This window comes from Thamnophis elegans, chromosome 2 (genome assembly GCF_009769535.1).
Source record: "Thamnophis elegans isolate rThaEle1 chromosome 2, rThaEle1.pri, whole genome shotgun sequence".
In the NCBI taxonomy this organism is placed as follows: Eukaryota; Metazoa; Chordata; class Lepidosauria; order Squamata; family Colubridae; genus Thamnophis; species Thamnophis elegans.
Genome location: NC_045542.1, coordinates 116,205,771 through 116,231,138, shown reverse-complemented (window position 1 = coordinate 116,231,138; position 25,368 = coordinate 116,205,771). Strand labels below are relative to the sequence as shown.

Here is a 25,368-nt window from a genome sequence, read left to right as displayed (position 1 = left end):
AGGGATGAGCAAGAGGCGGAAGTGAAAGCGGGGAGGGTGTTTGGCCCCATTAAAGCGGAGCCGAAGGGAGCGGAGGGTTGAAGGTCCTGAGGGGTGCGGAGGAACAGTTGCCATAAAGCCGGGTTTCGTTGTTTTTACACGGTGAGTCTGACGGCGCGGGTGGGGCCCCGGAGCGGCACCAACGCGGGGGGGGGTCTTGTTGCCTGGAGAGCGGCCTAACGGCTTTGCGGGAGGGCGGGGGGCGCTCGCTTAGCCCACTGGGTTGGAGAACGGGGAGTAGAAGGGCGCGGCTCTGTCGGGGGCATCCGAGGGGGGGGGGAGAATTCCTTTGTCGCTGTCCTTATTTTTCCCCCCTTCCTCGACCGCCTTCGCGACGGGAGGAGGGAGCGGCCGCCTGGGGCCCCGCCCTGTTCGCTTTGGGGCTGGGGAGAGAGGCGCGGGGGAGGTAGTTCTCCATAGGACCAGTTCAAGGGGGGTTGGTGGGGGGAAGAGGCAGCCGTTGAATAACGATCCGTCTGCGGTGGGCGGAGGTTTGGCAAGGCGAGGAGGCTGCCGGTAGGATGTCCCTATGAAGAAGCTTGGAGAGAGGGGTGGCTCCTGTCCTTCCGTCTCTTTCTCCACCCCCCTCCGTTTCTCCGGAACAAAGAAACGTGGACTTGAGGAAAACCCACTGTCCGTTGTAAGGGTTGCCTGGTTTTGGGTTGACCGTAGCTGGTTCCTGGCCCATCGCTGGAAAACTGAAAGGTGAGAGAGCTGCTGAGCCCTCCTCCTTGCCCGCCTTTGCTGGCTAAACAATAACGCTTCCTGTTAGTGCCCAATTGGAGACTTAATAGAATACGGATTCATGACTTTGGCCCGGCTTCAATTTGTTGTTCGGTAAATATCGAACTTCGATACTCAAACAAGCGGGAGCTTTCTGTGCATTTTTTTCAAATGTCCAAAGCTACTTACCAAGGTATCCCGTACCTTGCTGCTTTTCCCACCCCACCTCCCAGCTTGAAAATGCCTGTATTGTTCTGAGTAAATAGAAATTCCCTCCCCCCCGATTTAATACTGCCATCTTAATATGAGTATCAGAGGATCATTCTACCTGAACCTTAATGCGGTTTTGTATGATTTATATAATCCAGGTTGTGCTGCAAGAAGCCTTTCTGTGTTGTCTTAGACCAGTGCTTCCCAATGTGGGTCCCATGCCCCACAGGGGAGCAATTTGAACCTTGCTTAAACCAAGTTAATGGCCTTTTAGGCTTCCTTTGTGAGTAGAGTTCACTTTGAGTAAAACAAAAATTATATGGGGGAGGGCAGGATTTTAGAGATGCTTAGGTGGGGTATGCTTAGGTGGGGTATGGCCAAAAAAAAAGGTTGGGAACCACTGCCTTAGACAATACTATTGAGAGTAAATTCAAGAGTGGAATCAATTGAGCGATTATGTACAAGGACAGTTGAGCTCAATCTAATACAAGAGTTTCCTTTGAGTATGTGAATGATAAATCGGTTGGGGCTCACAATGTTATCTCACTGTCTAAACATGATGTGATTTACTAAGTTAAGGATGGTAAACAAAGCAGTGCCATAAGCACTTAATCGGAATGCTAGACAACAAATGACTCAGGGTAAAACTAGGTTTCAAGACTTTACTCATTGATACCCTTGAAGAGAGCTAACCTTATCTTTGGTACTATTGCATATGAATATGTCTTCATACTGAAGAAGCAGTGTGTGCCATATTTAGGTATTTAAAGCCTGGCAATTTAAGGCAAATGACAATAATGGATTGGGCCACTAAATTGATTTTACTGTGATAATTGCATATCCCAATGAAAGCTAAGCAATACCTTTAACTGTTCTAAATATTTCTGGGCTCAAATGAATGTATAGCCTAGATATGATTTATAGAATGTGTGTCTCTCAAAGTAATTTTTTTTATTAAGTTACTGGTAGTAAAATTAAACTATATTAAATGGAATCCATGTATATATCCTGTTCTATGTTTTCCCTCCTTAGCTGGGAAGAGCAAGTATGCTGTCCTTCCTTGTGATTGCAGCAGCTGATTAAGCACATGATTTAGTTCATGAGTAGTTAAGTGCAATTTATCTAGGGATTAAATGTCATCAAGTGTTTCTAAGGGAAACGTATATACAAGCTATTGCTTTGGAAATTGTGATATAGAAAATAGGCTCTGTAGTAATCAATTTCTGTAAAGGCGAGGTTTGTCATATGCTTTGCCTTAAAATTCAGTTAATATAACTGAAAAGAAATAAATTTTAAGACATCAATTATTCAAAGTAGATATTTCAATTGGATAATTTTCTATGAATAATGGCAAGGAATGTCTGGACATTCTCAGTCATGTAAGTCATAGCTATCTCAGGTGCTTTTTTCAAAAGGCAATTGGGCTGGTTTTTCCTTGAAGAAAATATTTTGCTTCTCATCCAAGAAGTTTCATCAGTGGTGATGGAAGGATAGATGGTGACGCTTCCTGGATGAGAAGCAAAAAGTTTTCTTCTTTCCTCAAGGAAAAACAACCCAGTTGCCTTTTGAAAAAGAAGAAAAACACCCATGAGACAATGGCAGGGAATAAATACACTCCTTTAATAGTTCAATTTAAACTCAACAAGGTTATTAAATTTTGTAGTATCAATACTGCCCTCTAGAGCTTGCCCATGAAAAATTAGCACATCCCAGAATTAAATTTTGACAGCATTTCCAATCCTACCTGTGCAATGTTTTCAAAAATTATACCCTTGGCCTCACCCCTGTTTTCAGGATCCTAACCCATAGCTTGAGAATTGTTGGTTTATTGTACTGAAAATTGTTGGCAAATAATACAAACATATCCTTACATCCTAATATATAAAGCTTAATTGTTGCTTCATACAGGTGAAGTTTTGAGTAGTGGCGGATCTGTAGGAGACTTGCATCTAATGCTATAGAACTGTTGTTAGTGTGAGCAAATCCATAGTAGCTTCTAGACCAATTACAGAATCTTATGATACTATGCCTATATTTGAACTTGTTCTTGGACTATAAATAAAGGCCAACCTTATAGTACCTTCTATTTAAAATAGTATATAATATGTGTATTGGTATCTCCCTTAAGGTTACTAGGTTGTACTTTCAAACTCTTAATTTTCCCCCAATTCATTTTAAAAGTTAAAGTGGCATATTAAAAGTGTTGAACTCAACAGCATACTTTTATGTTAAATATGTCTTTGTTATCCTTAAAAATTATTACAAAACAAATATATTGATTGGATGTTATAGTACTTTTGGCCATCTCCCCCATAGCTTAGAGCAGTATCCTAGTGTTACCAGTCAATTTATGGCACTGCAATGGTTGGATAGTTCTAAAATGTGTTTTGTGTAACTGGAAAATGACCTTTATTTGCCAAATAACCTGTATTTGTATTCAAGAGCTTAGGATAGCATACATAGCATTTCTCTTTCTTTTTCCCTCCCTACAACAACCCTATTAGATTGGCTGCCCAACATCATCCAGTAGTTTTCATGGCTAAGGATGTATTAGTATCTGAGTTTACCTGGTATCAATCAGATGGTTTAACCATCACATTACTCTGACTGTGAGTTCACCTCAGAAAAAATAAGTTGAGTGTGATTACTAGGAACCAAAAACAGATTTTTCTCACCATGGATATTTATAAACTCATTTATAAACTTTATAACTCATTATTGTGAGTCTAACTACTTGATAAGATTAGTTCAAGCTTTTTCTGATGGAGATTTTGCATATATTATTTATGAATATATTTTCATAGGTTTAAGAATTGTCTACAACTGATTACACAAGAGGACGATGGGGCATCTGATTTGCAACAAAATATTGTAGATATAAAAAATATGGAGAATTGTTTCCAATCAATATTGACACTATTGAACTGCAAATCTGATTTGTTGTAAGGCAATGTTCTGTGTTCCTGGACTACTCACTAAGAGATAGGTTTTTGTGTAGTGGTTAAAGCATCATGCTTGAAACCAAGAGATATGTGGCAGCAAATCAGCTAGATAACTTTGGCCATACTGCTATCGCTCAGTTTTAGGAAGAAGGCAATGTCAAACCACTTCTAGTCCAGTCAATGACCAGGAGCCCCCACTAACTTGAAGGCATCTGAAAACATAATTTATGTTAAACGCATGTATGGCAAAACCAGGTTTATTTGGTCAGAAGTGGGGTAATTTCTTTTAAATCTGAGGATAAGTACATAATTAAATTTCATTGCTACTCACTCATAAATGTTGAACTTGAAGAGCTTATACTGGTATATTCTCTCTGACAATAGAATGAGTAGGCATGGAAGACAGGTGATTACAGTATTCCTGAGGTAACCATATAAATGGAGTAACAAGTAGTTATAAACAAAGCTATAATGTGAAAAGGCTATATTAGTTTTGTTTAGAAGTAGATAACTCAGTGTTTGTTTACAGAATGATACTTTTCCTATCACTTAGCAGTGTCAATTTCATATCAAATAACAGTGCAATTCATGCTGAGATCAATTTTAGACCTTTCACCATTAATATAGAAGCAATATTAAATAGGCAGTGACACATTATTGGAATCCTAAGTCCCATCTAATTTCATAAGTATGATGAGAAATCATCAATATTATTTAATTAAAAGATGCTATTACTGAACTTTCATAAAATGTGAATTATGACTAGTCCACAGTAATAGGCAAAGTTGGTAGTGGCCTTGTCTGTTAACATGTTTTTTCTTTCCCAAATGCTCATGTGCCTCCACCTCTGCCTTCAGGTCAGTCTTGGCAACTGCCTGAACAAGTCCCTGCAGTTTTCTTGAGAACATTTTCAGAAGTGGTTTCCTAGGGCTGTAGAATGAGAATAGTGAGAGTCCAAAGTCACATAACTGGTTTCATACTTAAAACTCATGGTCTCACGATGTCTCTAGCCTGATAACTATTTTGTGTTAGACAAATCCCTCATTCACTTAATTCTTCCACATTGCTATTTTAATTGCTCTCTTCTTTACAAGTTACTTCTGTATCTTGCTCAGCTGCCAGCTAATAGCTCTGAGAAACACATTACACCAAGTAATGCAATTTGTTTTGATTGTTGTTTATCATGTTGTATTTACAGAGCTGTTCTAAACTATGATTTGTCAGATCCCCTATCAAATTTGGAGCAATATTGGATTTACACTATTGTGTCTGTGTGTGTGTGTGTTTGTAGATTTTCACGGGTGTAAGTATACTGGTCTCCTTGTATTTGGGTCTTTTCCCATATAAGATTGAGATTGTCTTGGCAACGTTTCGGCGAGGTCTCACTCGCCATCCTCAGGCTGGTGTTTTAAGCCCAAAACCCAGCCTGAAGATGGCGAGTGAGACCTCGCCAAAACGTTGCCAAGACAATCTCAATCTTACACGGGAAAAGACCCGAATACAACAAGACCATTTAGCCTCTGCCAGCATTACTAAAAACATTGGCTTTATCAATCACATTTATATGACCAGTTATCTCACATAAAGTGACTCTGGGTAGATACAACAATTGAATAAAACAACAGATAAAACTAATTATAAAGGTCATAATTTTAATTTTAATTATCAACACATTTAAAATATACAAACTTCACAGAGAGCAAGAATATCAATCATAGTTGAGCCATCAAGAATTTCTCTATTTTCCATTGCCTGGGGTCTTATGGGAATTCCTAAACAATAACAAAAAGAGCTATCCTAACTTTGGTGGGGATATTGTTCCATAAGGCATAACGGAGAAGGCCATCTCTTGGTACCCATCAAATACAACTACCGATCAATAAAACCCTTACTATTCCTTCTCTGCCTGTTGTAATGGAATGCAATGCAAATACTTTCCCAGCTACAATTACAACATATTTTTTGAGCAGGAATCATGAATCTTGAGGAGTCCCAGATAACATGCTGGGTCTGCCTGGGGCAGTGCCTTGCCATCTAGCACCAAAGATGGCATAATCTTTGTAGGAACCATCCAGTCTTACCAGGGTTCAGCTGAAGACTTTTGTACTCCATTCAGATCCTTTAAATTCAGATACACTTATATACTGTTAGGCATCTCTTTTGAGGGAATTAATGTCGAAATCTTGCAGTATTCTATTTAAGAAAGCACTCGTTTATGTCTGCCATTAGCTTTTCATGTTTTATTCTTGTTTTTCTAATCTAGATCATTCCAGGTTTCTATAGTCTGATATTTGATCATACTCAATAGATGGAAATTGCAATTTATAATATATGGAAATTGCAAGCTTAAGAGTGCTGATGGTATTCTTTGGAAGATAATTGAATGCGTTAAGTGCCAATTAATATCTCTTTTTTTTAGTTCACTCTAGAATATGATTCTATTTATATTGACACCATAAATAGCTGTGGTAGGCAGTGAGATATTCAGAAGCGGATTTTAGACAAATAGAGGCAATAATGCTGGCACTCATGCCAATTATATTTCAGTTTTCTTGGCTGCTCTTGATCACAGTTTTGGTTAAGTTATAAACGGAGAGTGGAAAATGAAGCTGCTACCAGCATAGCTACTTGAGATGCATGGTGAAATTGCTTCAAGCAGACAAATTGCATTCTCTAAATATTAATATTTAATGAGTGTAAGCATCCCTTTAAGCAAAAGTAGGGGCAATGTATAGAGAGCTTAAATTCTTGCTAGTGTTACTTAGAACTGGAACATTTACTATTTGAGGACTTAAGCATTGTGCAAACTAATGCTCAGCAGTTAAGATATCTAAAATATAGGAGAAATGTTTAGCTACTGTGAAAGTTGTAATTAACACTTTTGAAATGCACCAGTCAGAAAAGATTTTCACTCAGCTAACATTTCCCTACTTTTCAGATTAGCATTGCTGATGAGTTTTTCAAATATTTAAACTCAGCATATAGAGAGCTGGTTCAGGGAGCTCTACTAGATAAAGCACATTTGTGTAGTGAAAGCTTAGGGTAGGTGTTATAACCAAATAGTGTATAGGTAGATCTCACTTATAATCACAATTGGGATCAGAATTTCTGTTGCTAAGCAAGTTAAGTGAGTCATACTCAAATTTACTTTTGTTTGCCATGGTTGTTAACTGAATATAACTTCCCATTGATTTTTCCATTGGAAGTCATCTGGGTAGATCACAAATGGTGATCAAATGACCCCAGGAACTGCAGCTATCATAAATACATGCTGGTTGCCAAGCAACCAAATTTTGATCAGGTGACCATGGGGATACTGCTACAATTGTAAGCATGAGGACAAATTTTAAGTTACCTTTATCAGTGCTGTTGTAATTTCAAATGGTCACTAACAAATGGTTGTAAGTTGAAGACTACCTGTATTGAAATAGCATAGCTTTTCATACAGCTATTTCATAGACTTAGTAGTTTTTAGTACAATACTTAACTAGCCTGGCATATCTTGCTGCAAGCATATTTGTTTATGATGTTTTTTTTAATAAAAATGAAAAATTGATGCAGCAGCTGCGTTTAAGGCTGCCTGATGATGATACCTTTGTTGCTGCTTAAAGGTGTGCTTTTTTGTAAGAGTATTTTGCCAGCATCAAGGATATATAGCTAAAGATGCAGCTGATTTTTTAAGTGTTGCTTTTAGTGGGTGCTGTCAAATGTAACATGTCTTCTCAAATCTATTAGTCTGATTTTCCATTATTAATTGTTAGACAAATAATTAAATCCTGGCAAGATTATTCAATTCCCTAAAGTCTTCTGGGGGAAAAAGACTTGAAGGAAAACCAGTAAAATTACTAAATATTGTGAAATTTATGGGAGAATATATTTTTAGCAGGAACAATGACTGCAACAAGTATGACTAATTCAGAACCAGTATTTTTGTAATGTAGAACTAAGTAAAAATTACATAATACTGCCTATGAGCAAATGACACACTTTACCTAACTTAATAGTTGGGTTCATTTAACATATTATACTAGGCTAAAGTAGAGTTGTTGTGTCTGTGGGTTGATTTAGAGCCGAGGTGGCGCAGTGGTTAGAGTGCAGTACTACAGGCCACTTCAGCTGACTGCTATGTGCAGTTTTGCGGTTCTAATCTCACCGGCTCAAGGTTGACTCAGCCTTCCATCCTTCCGAGCTGGGTGAAATGAGGACCCAGACTATGGGGGCAATATGCTGACTCTGTAAACCGCTTAGAGAGGGCTAAAAGCCCTATGAAGCGGTATATAAGTTGAACTGCTATTGCTATTGATTGAATTGTGAAAATAAAGCCATAACAATACAAATTACAAACAATAAGAATTAATAGTAAATAAATAGTAAATATATTGGGGATAAGGAGCACTCTCAGATGCAAATCTGTTTTTTCCAGGGGTGCGCAATTCAAAATGACCATCTCAATCCCTGATTCTGGTTTCCCCTTATCAACAGCTTCACCATATTCTCTGACTTGATTTCAGTTTGCTTTTCCTCATCCATATTCAGATAAAAGTAATGTTATGTTTCTTTTGGATTTTGTAGTAAGAAGTAATGAGCTAGGTATCCTCAATTTACTCCAAATCAATATTTTTAAGTAATTTTATATGGATTTTGTACACTGTACAAGGAGAAACTTATGGGCGTCAACAATCTATGTAGATTCAAACATTTCCCCAATACCATGGGCTGCGTGAGTATACATAGGACAAAAATCAGAACCATTACAAAACAGTTCCTCTAAGGTCTGATCCATACTTGATGGAATGGAAAAGGTATTAGAAGATAGATTAATCATCCAACAAAATTGAATCAAAAGTGAATGTAAGAGAAGAGTGGGTGGAAGCTAATTGGATCAGAGGGAAAGAACTGTATGACAGAAAAGCATTAAAGTACATGGAGTTATGCTGAGAAGTACGAACTAGCATGTTTGGTAGAATGATAAAGTAGAAGAAGCTGTGGATAAGAAGTATTGATGCAAAACCAAGAGTGAAAGGAAAATATGTGTGTAGAGAAAATGATAGTTGCTAACTGAAGTAGGTGCTCCATCATAACTGGAGGTTTTTAAGAAGAGATTGGACAGCCATTTGCCGGTAGAAGTCTCCTGCTTGAGCAGTTGTTGGACTAGAAAACCTCCACGATCCCTTCTGTTATGCTGTTAAATAAATTAATTAGAGAAAGTAATGAACAATTAAAGTTAAAAGAGAAGATGTGGAATAAAGGAAATAGATTGGAATTATGGACTTTTCCCCCATGGCAATGGAATTAAAAGATGGCTGCTGAATATAAGATTGGTATATAAGAGGAAGTAAATGTGTGAGAATAAATAGAATGCTTTAATGGTTTGATACTGAATAAATAGTAAAAGAATGTATTCTATTGATTAATTTAGCATATTTATTAAAATATTTAAAGATGCGAATGTTCTTTGTAAGCCATGCTGCATTTTTGGCTGAGAATTAATGCTCAGAAAGTTAGATTACATGGCCGTAACAAGCATGGATCCCAAAATTATGACTGAGCTGTGCTTGATGGAAAAATGGAGTGTATGATTGCAAGTTATATGGTAAATAAGCAAAAGTAGAAATGGGAAAATGAATGGAGCAATTTCTAGATGTGCAAATGCTTGAAAAAAGTAATGGATAGGGTATAGTTTGAGAAAAATCAATGTTTATTGAAGAAGTAAAGGTGGATACATGTAAGAGAGTGCATCTGTCCTTATGTGTTGTGGTGGCGCAGTGGTTACAATGCAGTATTGCAGGCTAATTCTACCCGCTGCCAGCAGTTCGATTCTCACCGGTTCAAGGTTGACTCAGCCTTCCATCCGAGGTGGGTAAAATGAGGACCCAGATTGTTGGGGCCAATATGCTGAGATTGTTAATTGGTTAGAGAGAAGTGGTATATAAGTCTAAGTGCTATTTCTATTATATGGAAGTTTCTGGACTGGAAGGCTCGCTCACTGTTCATTGTTGCACTAAGGATAGTCTTAAACTTTCTATGGAAAACTATACAGAATGATTCTTATAAGTTCTTTATAGAGAATAATTGGAAATAACCATCATGATCATTCTTGCCAAGGCTATTCCCAGGTAAACCTTATTTTAAATTACAGTGGGAAGCTTATTAATGTCCTTACAGCAGGAGTGTCAAACTTGATTTCATTGAGGGCCGCATCAGAATTGTGTTTGACCTTGGTGGGGGGGGGGGCTTGGCCAGGGTGAGCATGGCCAGCTCGACATCTTTCCTTTTGGAGCACCTGTGGCGGCCTGAGCACTCTGACATAGAAAACAGACTCCTGAGCTCCATTTTCAGCTGCGGCAACTTCCTGCAACCCACTGCCAGCGAAAACAGAGTTTTTTTTGGGGGGGTGTTCATTGGCACAAGCACCGCAGGCCAGCCCTTCGCTGTTTCCAGGGTGGCCCCATGGGCCAGACTAAGCATCTGTGGGCCAAATTTGGCCCGCGGACCTTGAGTTTGACAACCCTGCTTTACTGCTTGGTTTGAGGAAGATACAGTTGGTATCATGACTCTCATCCAAGGAATCACTTTGATCTGTCTTCATTCAGAATCCATAGAATAAATACTGTTCAACTTCATACTCTTTCAGAGGAACTAGCAAACCTTGAGTTTAAAATCACACTTCTATAAAAGTAAGATCTTATAGCGAAAAGAAATTATGAAGTGCTTTCTCCATGAAGGAAGGAATGTGATTAAGCATTCTGAGCCCACACATGTTGTAATCTGATTGTGCAGACTTGTGCCAAGTATTGTTCCTATGGTAACCTGAGGGAATAAAGAGAAATACAGCAATAAAAAAATATAATTATCAATAAAGCTTACTTCATATGTGCAAATACTAAAATTCAATTCTTTAACCTCAGTTATTCTCACCTTTGTTATCTTTATCAAAATAGCAAACAGTTCATTAAATCCCCTATATCATCACATGACTGGAATTCAAAATCCCCCTCCAAAGTTTGGTGTTGTATGCTAAGGCATTTAGCAAAGTTATTTAGTTGGGAAAATGAACTTACATATAGACTGGTATGCCTTAGAAGAAATAAATCAACAATGGAGTCATACCTTAAAATAGCCACAGCAGTCTTTTCTAAACTGAACAAATTTGGAATATGTAACACTTTTAAATTGTGGTACTGTGATTGAGTATTTTGAGGGTTGAAATCTACATACTGAAAGCTACTAATTGGAAAACATTGATTTACAGTATCCGTTTTTCTCAAAATAGTACAATGATGAAACTTTGAGTAATTAGCTTCCTATGAAATACCATTTTGTCAGAAATAAACCATAACTCCAAAAGGATATGGACAACAGTATGGTATACATTAACTAATTGTTAATGTTAGGACTTTTTATATTTGTAATAACTATGATGGCTGCTGGTATAGAGTGCTAATTTTTTATAGATTTTTCAAATTTCATAGATTATATCAAAGGCACTATTGATAAGGCCTCATTTTATCTTTAAAAATGGTATTTTTTCATGGAATTTTTACCAGTTAAATCTGTTAAAATTTATAGGAAAGTGCACACTTGATAACATTACATAATGTTTTATGAATAATGTTAGTAGTTCCCAATTTGGCAGATTAGAAGGAGGAGATTTAGGAGATAATTTCCACACAAATAGTCCCTTTGTTTACCAATAAAGGAGAATCTTTGCAGCTCAGGTTGAAATGAGAAGCCCTTGGTGCTCTCTGAGCTTGATTGTTTTCTTGCAGAGGTTTCAGTACCCAAACTAGATAACATAATCAGTGCTAGTCATTATGATTTCCAAGGCATCATCATCAGTAGCACAGATGTTACCTAGTTGGGTAATGCAACATCTGCAGGAAAACAACCAAGTCCCTTTTTTGCTGAATACTTTACCACCAGAGATCTGCTCTGACCCTTTTTGTCTTTGGGATGCAATTTTTTAAAAAGCTGTTCCAGAAAGATTTTTTAATTAATGAAGATAATGCCATAAAGTTATTGATACTGTCTAAAAATATTTTTCAATATTATTGTTTTTATAATCCTTATACTATTGTATCCTGGATGTTTTTCCTTGAAGGTGGTAAGGGTGGCAGGACTGCAGGGTTTGTCTAATAAATAAATGAATGCCTCAATTTTACTGATTGATATCTGAATTCTATTGAAAGTTCTTTGACTAATTTGTATTAAAATTACAAAGATTTTCCCCCTGGGTATGTTTAAATGCTTTCTGAACCAAGGTTAAGCCTTGTAGTTGCTAACTGAAGTAGGTGCTAATTAATTTTGCGTTGTTATAGTAGTAGCATTTAATCATGTAAGTGTTAATAATTGCAGTTGTGCTCTGCTGGTACTGAGTAGCTCCATTGGCATTTGGAAAGCAGTGCTGTCATGAACAAAAAGTTTACGTGAGAGCTGTGGCTTTCAAAGTTGTATTCATAATTCAAACATCTGAAAGAAAAATTATTTGAATCAACAGAACCTTAATACATTGAATCCCCATCATTGAAGATAACATGGAGGAAATGAATCCCATGTTAGGTGGTCTTTTAAAAATAAGGGCTAGTTTTATTTTTTAGAGCAGTACAATAAAACCATGATTTACTCAGTGCAATGGACTTTCTTGGAAGGGAACTAAATGTCATTGCAACTTTATTTCATTTATTATTTAAATTTCATATTTATGAGCACCCATATCCCTCAAAGAGAGAGTATTTGAATACTGCAGTACTGCATTTATCGTTTGTGTGATGATGTCATGATGCAAATGACTCAAATTGTTAGCATGGTTTGCTATGATCAAGTCCTCTTTGATTTACCGTATTTTTTGACTATAAGATGCTCCTAGATTTAGCAGAAGAAAACAAACAAACAAATAGTTTTTGGCCTCTGCACATCACGTTTTCACCCACCCCGGCTGCCAGAAGCACTTTGCAGACAGAAATCAGGCCCATTATTGGCCTGCAGATTGCTTCTAGGGGCGGGGAGAGCGAAAACATGATGTATGGAGGGTTCAGGAGACCAAAAATGGGTCCATTTTTGGCGAAAATGGGCCATGCAGAGCACTGCAGGGTGCTTCTGAGGGCCGGGGAAGGAGAAAAGGTGATGAGCAGAGGGTTCAAGAACCCAAAAATAGGCCCATATTCGGTCTATAAGACATACTGAAATTTTTAGGGGGGAAGTGCATCTTATACTCAGAAAAATGCGGTACTAGAATTTGGGAAATAATGGAACACTGCGCCCTACATTAAAATTTCACCTTATGATTTGTTCTTCTAGTTTCTTCTTGAAAGACAAATGATTCAACTGTGCCTTAATATTTTTTAAACTAGCTGCAACTTTTGCATTTGGACACTTCCTTTTTTTGGCACGCAATGTTTCTCTGCAGCATTATATCTACATTAAGGAGCTTGCAATCCATAATGGTATTTTCTTTAATGTTCAACATTTGTGAAACTTACACAGCAGAATATAGGTACTAACAGGTCTTCACAATTTACAAGCCTAATAATCATAGCCTTGTTGGACATTTTAAATGAAGCTGCTATTCTATACTTGGTTGGAATTTCAGTTCACAGTAGATTGCATAATTATACTTAGACAGTTGCAGAGCAAATGTTTCATGTAACCTCAAAGGTTATGCCTAATGTACAATTTTGCTGTACTTCATTCTCTTTTCCACTTGTTCTCATATTGGAATTAAGCTATATGTGTGTGTGTGTCAAAGCTGTAGTAAGCACTTCTTAACAAAAATAAGAATTATGGACTTTTCTCTCAAATTGAATCTCTGGTAGGACTAACATTCTTTCACAGAGGAATTTCTGAGACTATTAACCTGAAACTTAAAACAATTTTTCGTACCAGCTTTAAGAAGATAACTAAGGCTATTTTTTCTGTTTAAGCCAAAAAGGAAAATGTTGGAATGCTTTTAAGATGGCTAGCATTCAGCATTAGTGAAGTTTCTGGGGAATCTTTCCTTCCTGCTTTTATACTTTATGGGGCACTTAAGTTGAATAGCTAAGCATTCTCTGGATTTGATCAGTAGCCAAACAGAGGCTTTTTTTTTGCAATGAAGTGGTTCCATCTTTACATCTGTTTTGAGAAAGCAATATACCTAGTACCTAGTTTGCAAAGATATGAAATATTAATATGTTACCTGTATTTTGACTTGTCTGTAAAAGCAAATGGATTGCAGAGTAAGATGTTTATATTGTAATTTCTTTTTATCTAGTAAGTGCACTTGAATATTCATCTGAATTCTGTAATAATGACTTCTAGAAAGAAAGTATTACTCAAAGTCATCATTCTTGGAGATTCGGGGTAAGTATTAGTATAATAATATTCTCCTAGGTGCTGCTTGGAATGTCCAAGCATGGGTTTAAGCATTGCTTAAAAATGGTCAGCAAAGAGAATTGTGTTGCACTAAGCCATACAAAACACCCAAGATAATATAGAAATGTAAGCTTTGCTGCAATTGAAATGTAATGAAGAATTATGGAAAATCTTTCAGCTTACAAAGTTTTGCAAAGGAAGGGCACTGAACATAGCATAAATATCTAGCCTAACAAAGTACATATCATGCAGAGCGTATGAGCATACGATTCTTAAAGCAACAAAAATGTGAAAAAATATATTAAAAAATAATTTCCAGGTAAGATAACAAATCAGCAATAAACAGGGATTGGGAGCACTGAATAAATTGTCAAAGCATTTTGTCTGTGATTCTAGCAAAGTAGTTCTCATTGCTTAAAGTATAGTACATGGAGTAAAAGCTAGCTTTTTGTTTCCTTTTTTAAGCTTTACATGAGAAGTAGATGTGACAGACTAGAAAAAAATTGAAATCCAATGCTTGGCTACCTTTCAAAGATAGTTATCTAGGTATTATTATCAAATTTATGTGGCTACCCATATAACAAGAAGTGTGTATCTGTCCAATATACATCAAAAGTACAAACAATAAACATTGGTCATATTAAAGGTTTAAAAACACATAATTCAATCAGCAATGTATGTCACAAGATCATGCCAGTTAAAATATAAAAGATGCTGATATTAAAATAATATTAGTATACTAGTATATGGAATATAATACTATTAATATATTATATAGTATACAAATATATTTGTATGCTAGTAAAATAGTATACAAACTATTCTATGAAATAGTAAGTCAGTTGTACTTTGATCATTAATCAGATGATATATAATCAGTAAGATGAGATCAGTATGAAGTACTCAATGCATCTTTGAGACTCTTTTTCAGTTATTGTGATTGGTAAAAAAAAATCCCACTTGCGTACTTGAATCTAATGTCATTAAGCTAGAGATTCAGATAATGTTCCCACAATCATGAACATCCATGTAAAAAACATTTGGAAGTGAAATGGTCTTGAAATAAATACTGTAATTTTACATCATTCTTATTTATCGGAGGCATCTAGGTTTCCTAATCTCATCGATATATGCATACCATCTGAGCAGCAGCCACTATAATAAGGCATAATAGTTTATCAAATTATAATATGGATAGTCTTTGACATACAGCCACAATTGAGACCAGAACTTTGGTTGCTCAGTGGATACAGTTAGAGTCATGCCTGATCTTAAAACGTTTTTGCCACAGTTGTTATGTGAATGACCCCATTTGTTAAGTGAATCATATGATCATTAAATTAATCCAGCTCCCCCCTCCCCCATTGATTTCATTTGTTAGAAGCCAGCTGGGAAAGTCATGAATGGAGATCACATGACCCCAGAATGCTGTTACCATCATAAATACATGCCAATTGCCAAGCACTCAAGTTTTGATCACATGACTCTAGGGATGCTAAGTCAGTCCTAAGTGCGAGGACCAATTGTATGTCACTTTTTTTGATGCTGTTGTAACTTTGAATAATTGCTAAATAAGGTCCATTGCTGAAGCCCACCAAGGAATTTCCCCTCTCCACATGGAAATGACAGGAAATCCCTCAGAGCACTGCTGGAACAGACATCAAATCCTTTTATCTTCTTCGCTTGCAATCTTCCCTGCTGGCTTCTCTATTGACTTCTGAAGAAGCCAGCAGAGAAGATTGCAAGTTGCAAACACATGATTATGGCTCACTTGGCAACCTGCCATAAATGCCAGCTGATTGCCACACACCCGAAATGTGGTCACATATTCACAATGGGATGGCAATCACAAGGAGATGGAAAAGTGAGATCCTTTATGATAACCAGAAGTGCTTTACAGTCTATAAAACATTTCATGTCCACTATAACTTTGCAAAGTTGTTAAATGGTCGGTTGTAAGTTAGGGACTACCTGTATGTGGCAAAGTGCTATCTTTCAGTTATAGGAAAGCTGCAACTGAAGGAATCCTTTTATTCCTTCTCGTAAATCTTGCAATCAACAGATGTAGCTACAGAATTCAAGTAATAGAATTCATAATTCTATTCCTTTGACCAATGTGGGTGATAGTATTATTACAACACATCTGGAAGACTAGACTAAGCTTGATTCATAAATCAATTTTGAACCATTGAGTGATTAAAGTTTATAATTAACATGGTATGACCAGTTACTTATTTCTACTGTATTCTAGAAATGGTAAATAGAAACATGCTGTTATAAAGAACACATAAAAGCATTCTTCCAATCTGTTGATGTAGATTATGGGATATCTGGAGCAGAGACTTCTGTAGGTACAGGATAATGTATTCCTGACCCTAGTTCAATAAGTAATTTCTAAATGAATCAGTTGCAGGCTTACTGTCAGTTGAGTTGACCTCAAAACATAAATATAAATAGGTTGTATTAATTGTAGAAATTAAGATGCATGCAGTAGTTGAGTTATGATAGCAATGGCGTGTGCCATTTTAATGACATTTTTGCAGCATGAGTTAAGCATATCCATTGTTCACTATGACACTGTTTTGCTGAAAACTGGAAATAAGTGCCAGTTTTTGGCAAAGTCATCATAAAATGTGCCATGTGATTGTGGGATGCTGCAGATGGCCATAAGTGCAGCCCTGATGCCAAGTGCCCAAAGTGCATTCATACTGTTGGAACTTTGGGTCTAGGTCACAAGTCTCCTTTTTGTAAACTTGGTTGTAACTTTGAATAGTTGTTAAGCAGTCAGTCATAAGTCAAGGACTTAGATGAAAAAACAAAAGGAGATGCATGCAAACTAGCATTTTATCTGCCCAAGATTATAAACTTGGATTGAATATATTATTACTGAGCTTGTGCTATTGTTTTCCATCGCTTGAATTATTTTCTGTTTGCATAGGGTGGGAAAGACATCTCTTATGAATCAGTATGTTAACAAGAAATTCAGTAATCAATACAAAGCTACAATAGGAGCAGACTTCCTGACCAAGGAGGTGATGGTGGATGACAGATTAGTCACAATGCAGGTAAGAGTGTGCTTTTAGCATTTTCTTATAGAAGACCCCATTTCTGTTTTCCATTATTTAATGTATGCCAACATATAGAACATTTCTTACGGGTTTTTTTTTCAGATTTTGCAGGGGATGGGCAAGTTCAGCTGTAATTTAAAAATCTTAACAAGATAGTGTGGGGCCTTCAGAAACACGAACTTCATAAATTTGAAATTAGGACAAACATATGCTTTTGCTTATTACTATGGGACATGCTCTCCCCACCCAAATGGTCTGATAGAGACAACATTTTCCCAGTATACACATCTGAGAAGAGATCAGAGGGGTCAGCACCCAAGCAATGACCATCTCAGTAGTGACTCCTACTATTCCAGCCTACCTCTGAGGATGGATGTATCCTTATGTATTTTAGAAAATAATGGTAAAGACAGTCCTGTTTAGGAGGACATGCAGGTAGCAAAGTCTTTCTAATGATAGCCGTAATTTTTACTAAATGGCTTTGTTTTTAATGACTACCTATGGATGCTTTTCGTGTCATCATTTTGTTTTATTTTTATGGCAAGCTGACTACAGTCAAACTAAACTGCATGCAAAAAAAGCTACAGATTAAAGTTACCTTGCAATATGGGAATTGACTTGATTTGATAAACTGGCCATCTTAGAAAGATTTCAGATCTAACATAGTTCGTGTTTCCTGTTATTTGATAATTATAAAGATAATGAATTGATTGTCAAATTCTGCTACTCATCTTTAATTATGGGATCTTACTATTGCTGTACCTACCTGTTTCCTTGAAAATAAGACCTCCCCAGATAATAAGCCCAGTCGAGCTTTTGAACACATATGCTAAAATAAGCCTTCCCCCAAAATATTGCAATGCAGCAGCAGCCATGAGGTGACCACGCTCGCCGCCTCCTGCACCTCAAAAATAATAAGACCTCCCTAAAAATTAAGGCGAAGCGCTTATTTCGGGGGTCAAAAGAAAATAAGACGCTGTCTTATTTTGGGGGAAACACGGTAATGGATAATATCAGGCTAGTCTTCAGAATTTCCAGTTCAAATATTAATAGATCTCATTAGATCACACATCTTGGCCTATTCTATTCTAGAGTGGTTACAAAGATAGCTCGGGAGACATTCTTCCACTGTGAATTCCATAGTAAAAACAAGTGGGGAAGGAAGAAACTAGTTGTAACAAAGGGACGGGGGAGCAGCAGCAAAAGAGACTTAATTTCCCAAGTGCTCCTCATCCCCAAGGGAGGAGATAAGTTATCTCAGAACCACAGTACTCAAAAGGAGGTCTGGGTTGACTTTGGCATTCCTTATTTGTGGTAATGAAAAAATTGGGCTGATATGATTAAAACCTTACATTGATTCTATAAATAAAAGAAAGAGGAGTAGATCTAAAGTCAACTTCCTTTTCCACCCCTGCATTTCTAGAGGGAAGCTGACAGCCTCTTTAATGTGGGGTCTCTTCATCTGACACTGAATCCAATTTATTCCCCAGAGTTCTTAGGTATGCAGAGAGTGTTTCAAAGACAAAAGGCAAGAACACAGGGTCACTAAATAAAGAGAGGAGTATAGCTGATCCCACATTTTAAAGCATCAGATTCTCTTTGATTTGAACAGACAATTTGCAATTAAGCTACTGTGTTCTTCTCTTTGCAGATATGGGATACAGCAGGGCAAGAACGGTTTCAGTCTTTGGGAGTTGCCTTCTACAGGGGAGCGGACTGCTGCGTGCTGGTTTTTGATGTAACGGCTCCCAACACATTTAAAACTCTTGATAGCTGGCGAGACGAGTTTCTCATTCAAGCCAGTCCACGAGATCCTGAGAACTTTCCTTTTGTTGTGCTGGGAAACAAGATTGACTTAGAAAATAGACAAGTAAGTGGGATGCTACATTGAAGTAGAACCAGAGCAGATGCCCCCACCCACCCACCCAAGGATGGATTGCAAATTAACAACCAGATTTTCAGACTGGATATTTTGCAAAATGTGATACCAAAGTACATGAATAAAATATCTGCTTTTGAGAATGTAAATAGAATAACATTGCTTTGGGAAGAAACTTTGGGTGTGCAAAGATTTCTCAGCACTCATGACCTCTGCAGCTTAGGAAATAATGTGGAGTTCTTTGTAATAAACAAAGGGTCGCTGATTAATAGGAATGTATGAACTTAACTGAATTAAAATAACCTTCCTGTGTTACCAGGTTACCACAAAACGAGCACAGGCCTGGTGCTACAGCAAAAACAATATTCCTTACTTTGAAACCAGTGCGAAGGAGGCCATTAATGTGGAACAAGCTTTCCAAACAATTGCACGAAATGCACTTAAACAGGTGAGCCCTGCCTAGTGCCTCCTATTGGCAATCAATTCATATCCCCCTTATAAGATCAAACTTTCCGATGGCTGGCTATAGACTGTAACAGCCATTGCTGTGTCTTTTATATATTAGCAGTCATCCAGTTTACTTTTCCAAATAACCAGCTTGTTTGCAATATTTTAACATTCTATTTTTTTTTGGGGGGGGGGGAATCTTCTGTGGGATCTTTAGTGTCATTAGGATTGATTTGTTTAAAAAAATAGCCGAATGAGCTACCTTTCGCTTCCAGTACTCAGTGCCATCCATGGCAGGAAAGGCTTAGAGTTTCTTTTTAAGGGATAGTTTGGAGACAATGTATTCCTTGGAAATTACACTAAGCTTGCATGCCTCCTATTCCCAAAGCAGGAACTGGTCAACTTGAGCAAAGTAATTTTGAACTGCAGTTGGTGATCTCTGTCTTCTTTCCTGGTAGGAAACTGAAGTGGAGCTTTACAATGAATTTCCGGAACCTATCAAATTAGACAAGAACGACCGAGCGAAGGCTTCTGCGGAGAGCTGTAGCTGCTGAGGTGGGGCTGGAGGGATTAAGCACAGTCCTTCACAAACCGATATCACACTTAGGCCTTCAACCATAAATGGCCCTTCTCCTCTCCTGGGGGAAATAAAGATACCATTTCCAGCGGCCAAATTGCCCCCTGATCGTGAACAACTTGTAAACCCATTCATTCCTCCCCACAACTTCATCAGTAATCATACATCCCATTACATTTTTATGGTAGCAGACCTTTCTCCTCTAGTTATTAAAAAGGAACCTCTTATACATTTGGAACTTAAGCTACATCCAGATGTCCCTTGGAAAGAAACTGTGTACAGATACACTGTAACGATTTCCCTTTAATTGTCTTGTGTTTCCCCGTGAAGGCGGCAACTGGAAAGGGTGATTACTCATAGTTCATTGCAAGCTCAGCACTCAGTCCCACTAGGTTGAGTTTTGTATGTATCTGTTAATGCTTGTTACTTTTAACTAATCAGATCTTTTTACAGTATCCACATATTATGTAATGGCTTCTTTAGGAAAAAAGAATCTTATAGTACATGTTAATATATGCAACCGATTAAATGTATAAATTAGTGTAAAATTCTTGAATTACATGTTTAAGTACTGAAACACAAGCTGTTTAGGAAATGAACAGGACACTTGTGAAATGCAGCGTGCTAGCAGCACAAGTCCAAATAGAGACAGTATTCTGTACAGTAGAAGCAAGAATTATGTAAACATTTTTATTGATTTACGAGCCAAAAAGCTTCATCTCCTTGAAAAATATTATCTGGCTTATTTGTAGTGGAAAATTTTCAAATGCATGATTTTGCGTGCCGGACTATTGGACTTCAGAAATTAAATACAGTTTTCAAAATGATTGCTTTGTTTCCTTTTAACCCCTTCACAGTTACTCTACAAATGTGTAAAGAGGAATTTTAACATGGAATATCCGACTCTTGTAGATACAGCTCCATCTGGGTAGTGACAGTCATTCTTAATTGCAAAGTGTCCTTTCCTCTTCCTCCTCTTAACGTCCCTTTCCTCTAATGAAATCCTGGCCATTTTGTTCTGCCCTCTTACTTATCCTTGCATTTGTAGTTTTCTTGAATGGAGCATTTCTATACCCCACCCCTCTCCACCTGAAGTCTACACTCTAGTATGTAGCCAGAACTCTTCTGTAAAGAACACGCCAATAAACTTAACAAGAACAAACATTCTTGCTCCCTGTTTCTATGTTTCTCCTTGTGGAAGCTGGCGCTTCAGAACCAATTTTATGTTTTTATCCAGTGTTCACATTATAATGATAATGGTTTGCCAGAGAACGGTTGCCAAGTATAGGTTTTCCACTCAAGATTTTGAGAAAGAAACAAGTGATAAAGGGAGAAACTATATGACAGAAATGTATACAGACCATATTCACGGTTGAATTATATTAAATTATGTCACTCATCTAGTCAATGAACGTCATTGACTCAGACTTACCCAATATGTGCGCCCAGATTTACTCCAGAAGCTTTTAGGTTTTGGAGAACAAATATGCAAAGGGGAGAGGCCAATTCATATCTAATAGTGAAAGTCTGTTCCTAACATCAGGTGTAACAAGGATTTTTTTAACAGTTTCAGGAATATCTTTAGAGATTGGAAACCACATTTCTAATAGTACAATTGGTTTGTTGTATGTCACTCAAGCAGAATTAGACATTATAAGTGCCATGATCTTCCTATTTTGGAACTATTTCTAACTCTTGGGGATCTCCAGTTTCCTTAAAAATCTCCTACTAGGGAAGCCACAATTCTCTAAAGCGGGTCTCCAGAAGGCACGTGAGCTAAAGAAAGATTGCCTCTGAAGAAGCAATTCCAGTAGGACAAGGCTGTCAAACTCCTGGCCTGCAGGCCGGATGCATCACATGCTGGCCATGCCCAGTCCGGTTTAGCAAATTCCCAACATGTCACATGATGTCACCATGACAATGCATTTGACACCTCTGCAATAGGATAATTTCAGTAGATTGCACCAATATGGATATGATTTGACTTAACTTTACAAGACAGAGCTGACTTTGAATGATAGGAAATGTCATTTCAAACAGTGGTATCCAAAATTTCAGGTGACGCATAAGATAACATCCGAAGGTCCTAATTGTAATTCTAAAAATGGGGAGATGGCTAACTTAAAAATATGGTAGTTCTTAAAAGAGGTTAAAAGAAATGTTGCTTATAGAGTATAATTTCAAATTAACAAAGAGACCAAAATGAAAATTATTGGTTTCTCAGTTCTTTGAGATTCTAACTCTATTTTGTCCTTAAGTAGTAGCTTCTGCTTTGTGGCAGTGAAAAACTTGGCGTTCTAGAAAGAAAAATTCCTGAACAAATGTTATTGGTCATTATATTTCCTTCTATTAAATGGGAATGGCAGATTATTTGCTTTATCAGTCTCTTTAATTTGGTGAATATGTAAAGATGCGTACTCTGCTCCTCAGAATAATTTATTGAAATGAACAAAGCCAACTTGGGCATTGGATGTTGCTTGCATAAACATTATAATCAAACTTATTGTGCCAGTTAAATTGTAAAGTGATGGAATTCATATCTTCCATGAAGAACATTTAATTATCTTGTCAAATAAGTTGGAGTTATTAAGCAATTCTGATAAGCTAAAATTGAATAAATCATGAGTCATATTATTGCTTAAGGTAGTATGGCAAGTCCTGTCAGGATCTCATTAGGCCATGATTGTGTTGTCCTGAAAGTGGCTTAAGAGGGATGGATGGCAGTTGGTTTGTGCAAGAGTCACTTCCTGGAATACTGCTTACTCCCACTTCCCAAAACTCTCCACCTAGTACTGAAATAAGAAAGAAATAATGATCATGATGAAACAGACATTGGCCCTTCAAGTGCATGTGCTTCTCTTCTTGTTCTATCTTTGGGTTTGTAGTTTTATTTTTGCAATTCATATTTATGTAATTTTGTTCCAAAAGAAGGGCATAGTACAGAATGTTGGAAACCTTGCTTTCCTTTTTCCAATTAACTAGAGGTTTATATTAAAATGTCTAAAAGTTCTCGACGTTATGTATACCAACTTGTGATAATTAAGGTATCTAATTAAGAATTTGACACACATTACAAAAGCCCCTGGCATGTTTTCTGCATATTGAACTGAGCTAAACTGAAGTATATAAAATCTAAAGTGGTTTAGTTTGTTTTTGTTCTTCCCAAAATAATAACTTCCATTTGTCTTGCATATGATTCTGCCTATGCAGAATCATATGAATGCAGCTGTAGTTTAGCTCAGGTCAGATAGTATTTTATGAAATGTTACTCTTAATCTGCTGCTGTTGCTCATAGGTTCTGGTGGGAGCATGTCCTAGGTATATGATCAACCATCATTGTGAAGACTGGGTCTTTAGCATGGATTGAATGCATGGTCAGTGTCTGGGCTTTGGTTTCCTGTTGACAAATACTCTGTGATTTCCACATGGATCATTGCTGCTAAACATGTTTTGATCAGAATCATGCGGAAGAGCATTTGGTACCTGGAGTTTTGTCTTGTTATGAAAAGCTTTTTATCCACAATTTATAAATGTCAGACAAGATACATATTTGGACAGAAAACTCTAATTTTCTATGCCAAGCTTTTTAGGATGTGCAGAAGGATGACGACCCACATTAGTGTTCTCACTAAGAGAAGAAACAAGACACAGAAGAATTGTTGAGTTATTTTTATTCCTTAGTATTGTTTTCATGAAGGACAGGACTAGACCATCTTATTTTCACTGAGGCATTTTGTTGGCTCCAAAGGCTGCAATATATTGAGAATTTTTTTCAGGTGTAAGAGAATAGAAAGTTTTCTTTTTCAAAAACTATTAAGGCTTTTTTATATAATATTCTACACTTTGGAAGGTTTCCTGATTGCAGTTGGTGTGAAAAAAATAGTTGCACATCAGAAGCATAGTCAGAGAAGAATTCAGCATGGGTTACAAAATCTACCACAATCTATCTTTAAACTAGATAACCCCTAAAGAGAGATATAGTGATAGTGATTCAAAACTATTGATTAACATTGTTTCTTTTTAGAGTTGTATTTAAATTATAGGCAATCATGAGAAATATAATATCTTAAACATAAACTTGCTTGGCTTTTTCTTTTCACTGGCAATTGTTTTGTTCACCTTACAATCTGTCATTTTAGGAGGCCAAGAAATTCCACAGAAGAATATGATAATACAGGTGTAAAATTATTCTTCATGTATGGATAATGAGTATGTATATAAATTTCACATTAGAGCAGGAGGAAGCACTACTGCTATAGCATCAGTAGTAAGTCTCACTATCACCTTCAGCATAGAGCATTTGTGTCTTTGTTGGGGAATTTAATAAATGAAGAGTTTAAAATATGATTGTTGATTTTGCAAACTATAAAGGGGGAGAGAGTGAATACGCAGGTGCTTTATAGAAAAGGACCAGGTTTCAACAAGATCTTCAGAAGCTGTTCAGAAACCAAGTTGAATTTCAGTTGAGAAATAGGGAATAGGGAATCAGCATGTATGGACATGTGAAAAATACAAATACTACCCTATGTTGCTTCAATAGGGAGTTAAGTCTCAAGATCAACAGAACTCATTCTGTTTCGATCTGACTGCTTTCAAACATTGCCGGCAATGGGGTGCATTGGGGCACTGTATTTTAGAAAGGATGTTTATCACTTTCAGCAGTTGATATTTTAAAGGGTCTGGTGGAAAACATGAGGAATCATTGAGAGGCATCTGTGTGGTCACCCAACATTAGTGTTATATGGAGAAATGTTGGCTGTCTTCAAATATCTGAAGGGCTGTCACCTAGGAGGTGGAGAAAAATGTTCAGTTTTGTTCCAAAAGCCAGGAGAAAAAGCAGTGAGTTTAAATGACAAGGAAGTAGATTTCATCTGGGCATTGATCATATCAGCTATTAAACAATGGAACTGCCTTGAGAAGTAGTATCTCCTTTTCTGGAAGTATATAAGCAGACAAGGATGCTGTAGTAATCGGTTCCTATACTGGATAGGGTTGGACTAGGTCAGGGGTGTCAAACTGGTGGCCCACAGGCCACATGCATCATGTGCAGGCCACACCCATACCTGCGAAGGAAACGAGTGTCACAAAACATCACATGATGGCAATGTGACGCCATGAATTTGACAGCCGTGG

At 37.2% G+C, this 25,368-nt stretch overlaps 1 protein-coding gene across 1 annotated transcript; it reads left to right on the top strand.

The window, feature by feature from the left end:
• On the top strand, positions 1-21,397 carry RAB7A (RAB7A, member RAS oncogene family). The gene is made up of 6 exons (XM_032209911.1): positions 1-141; positions 14,164-14,252; positions 17,203-17,329; positions 18,984-19,202; positions 19,531-19,659; positions 20,117-21,397. Exons 2-6 carry the CDS (start codon positions 14,200-14,202, stop codon positions 20,210-20,212), a joined length of 624 nt encoding a protein of 207 aa, XP_032065802.1. The 5' UTR covers positions 1-141; positions 14,164-14,199; the 3' UTR covers positions 20,213-21,397.
• The last annotated feature ends 3,971 nt before the right edge of the window (positions 21,398-25,368 follow it).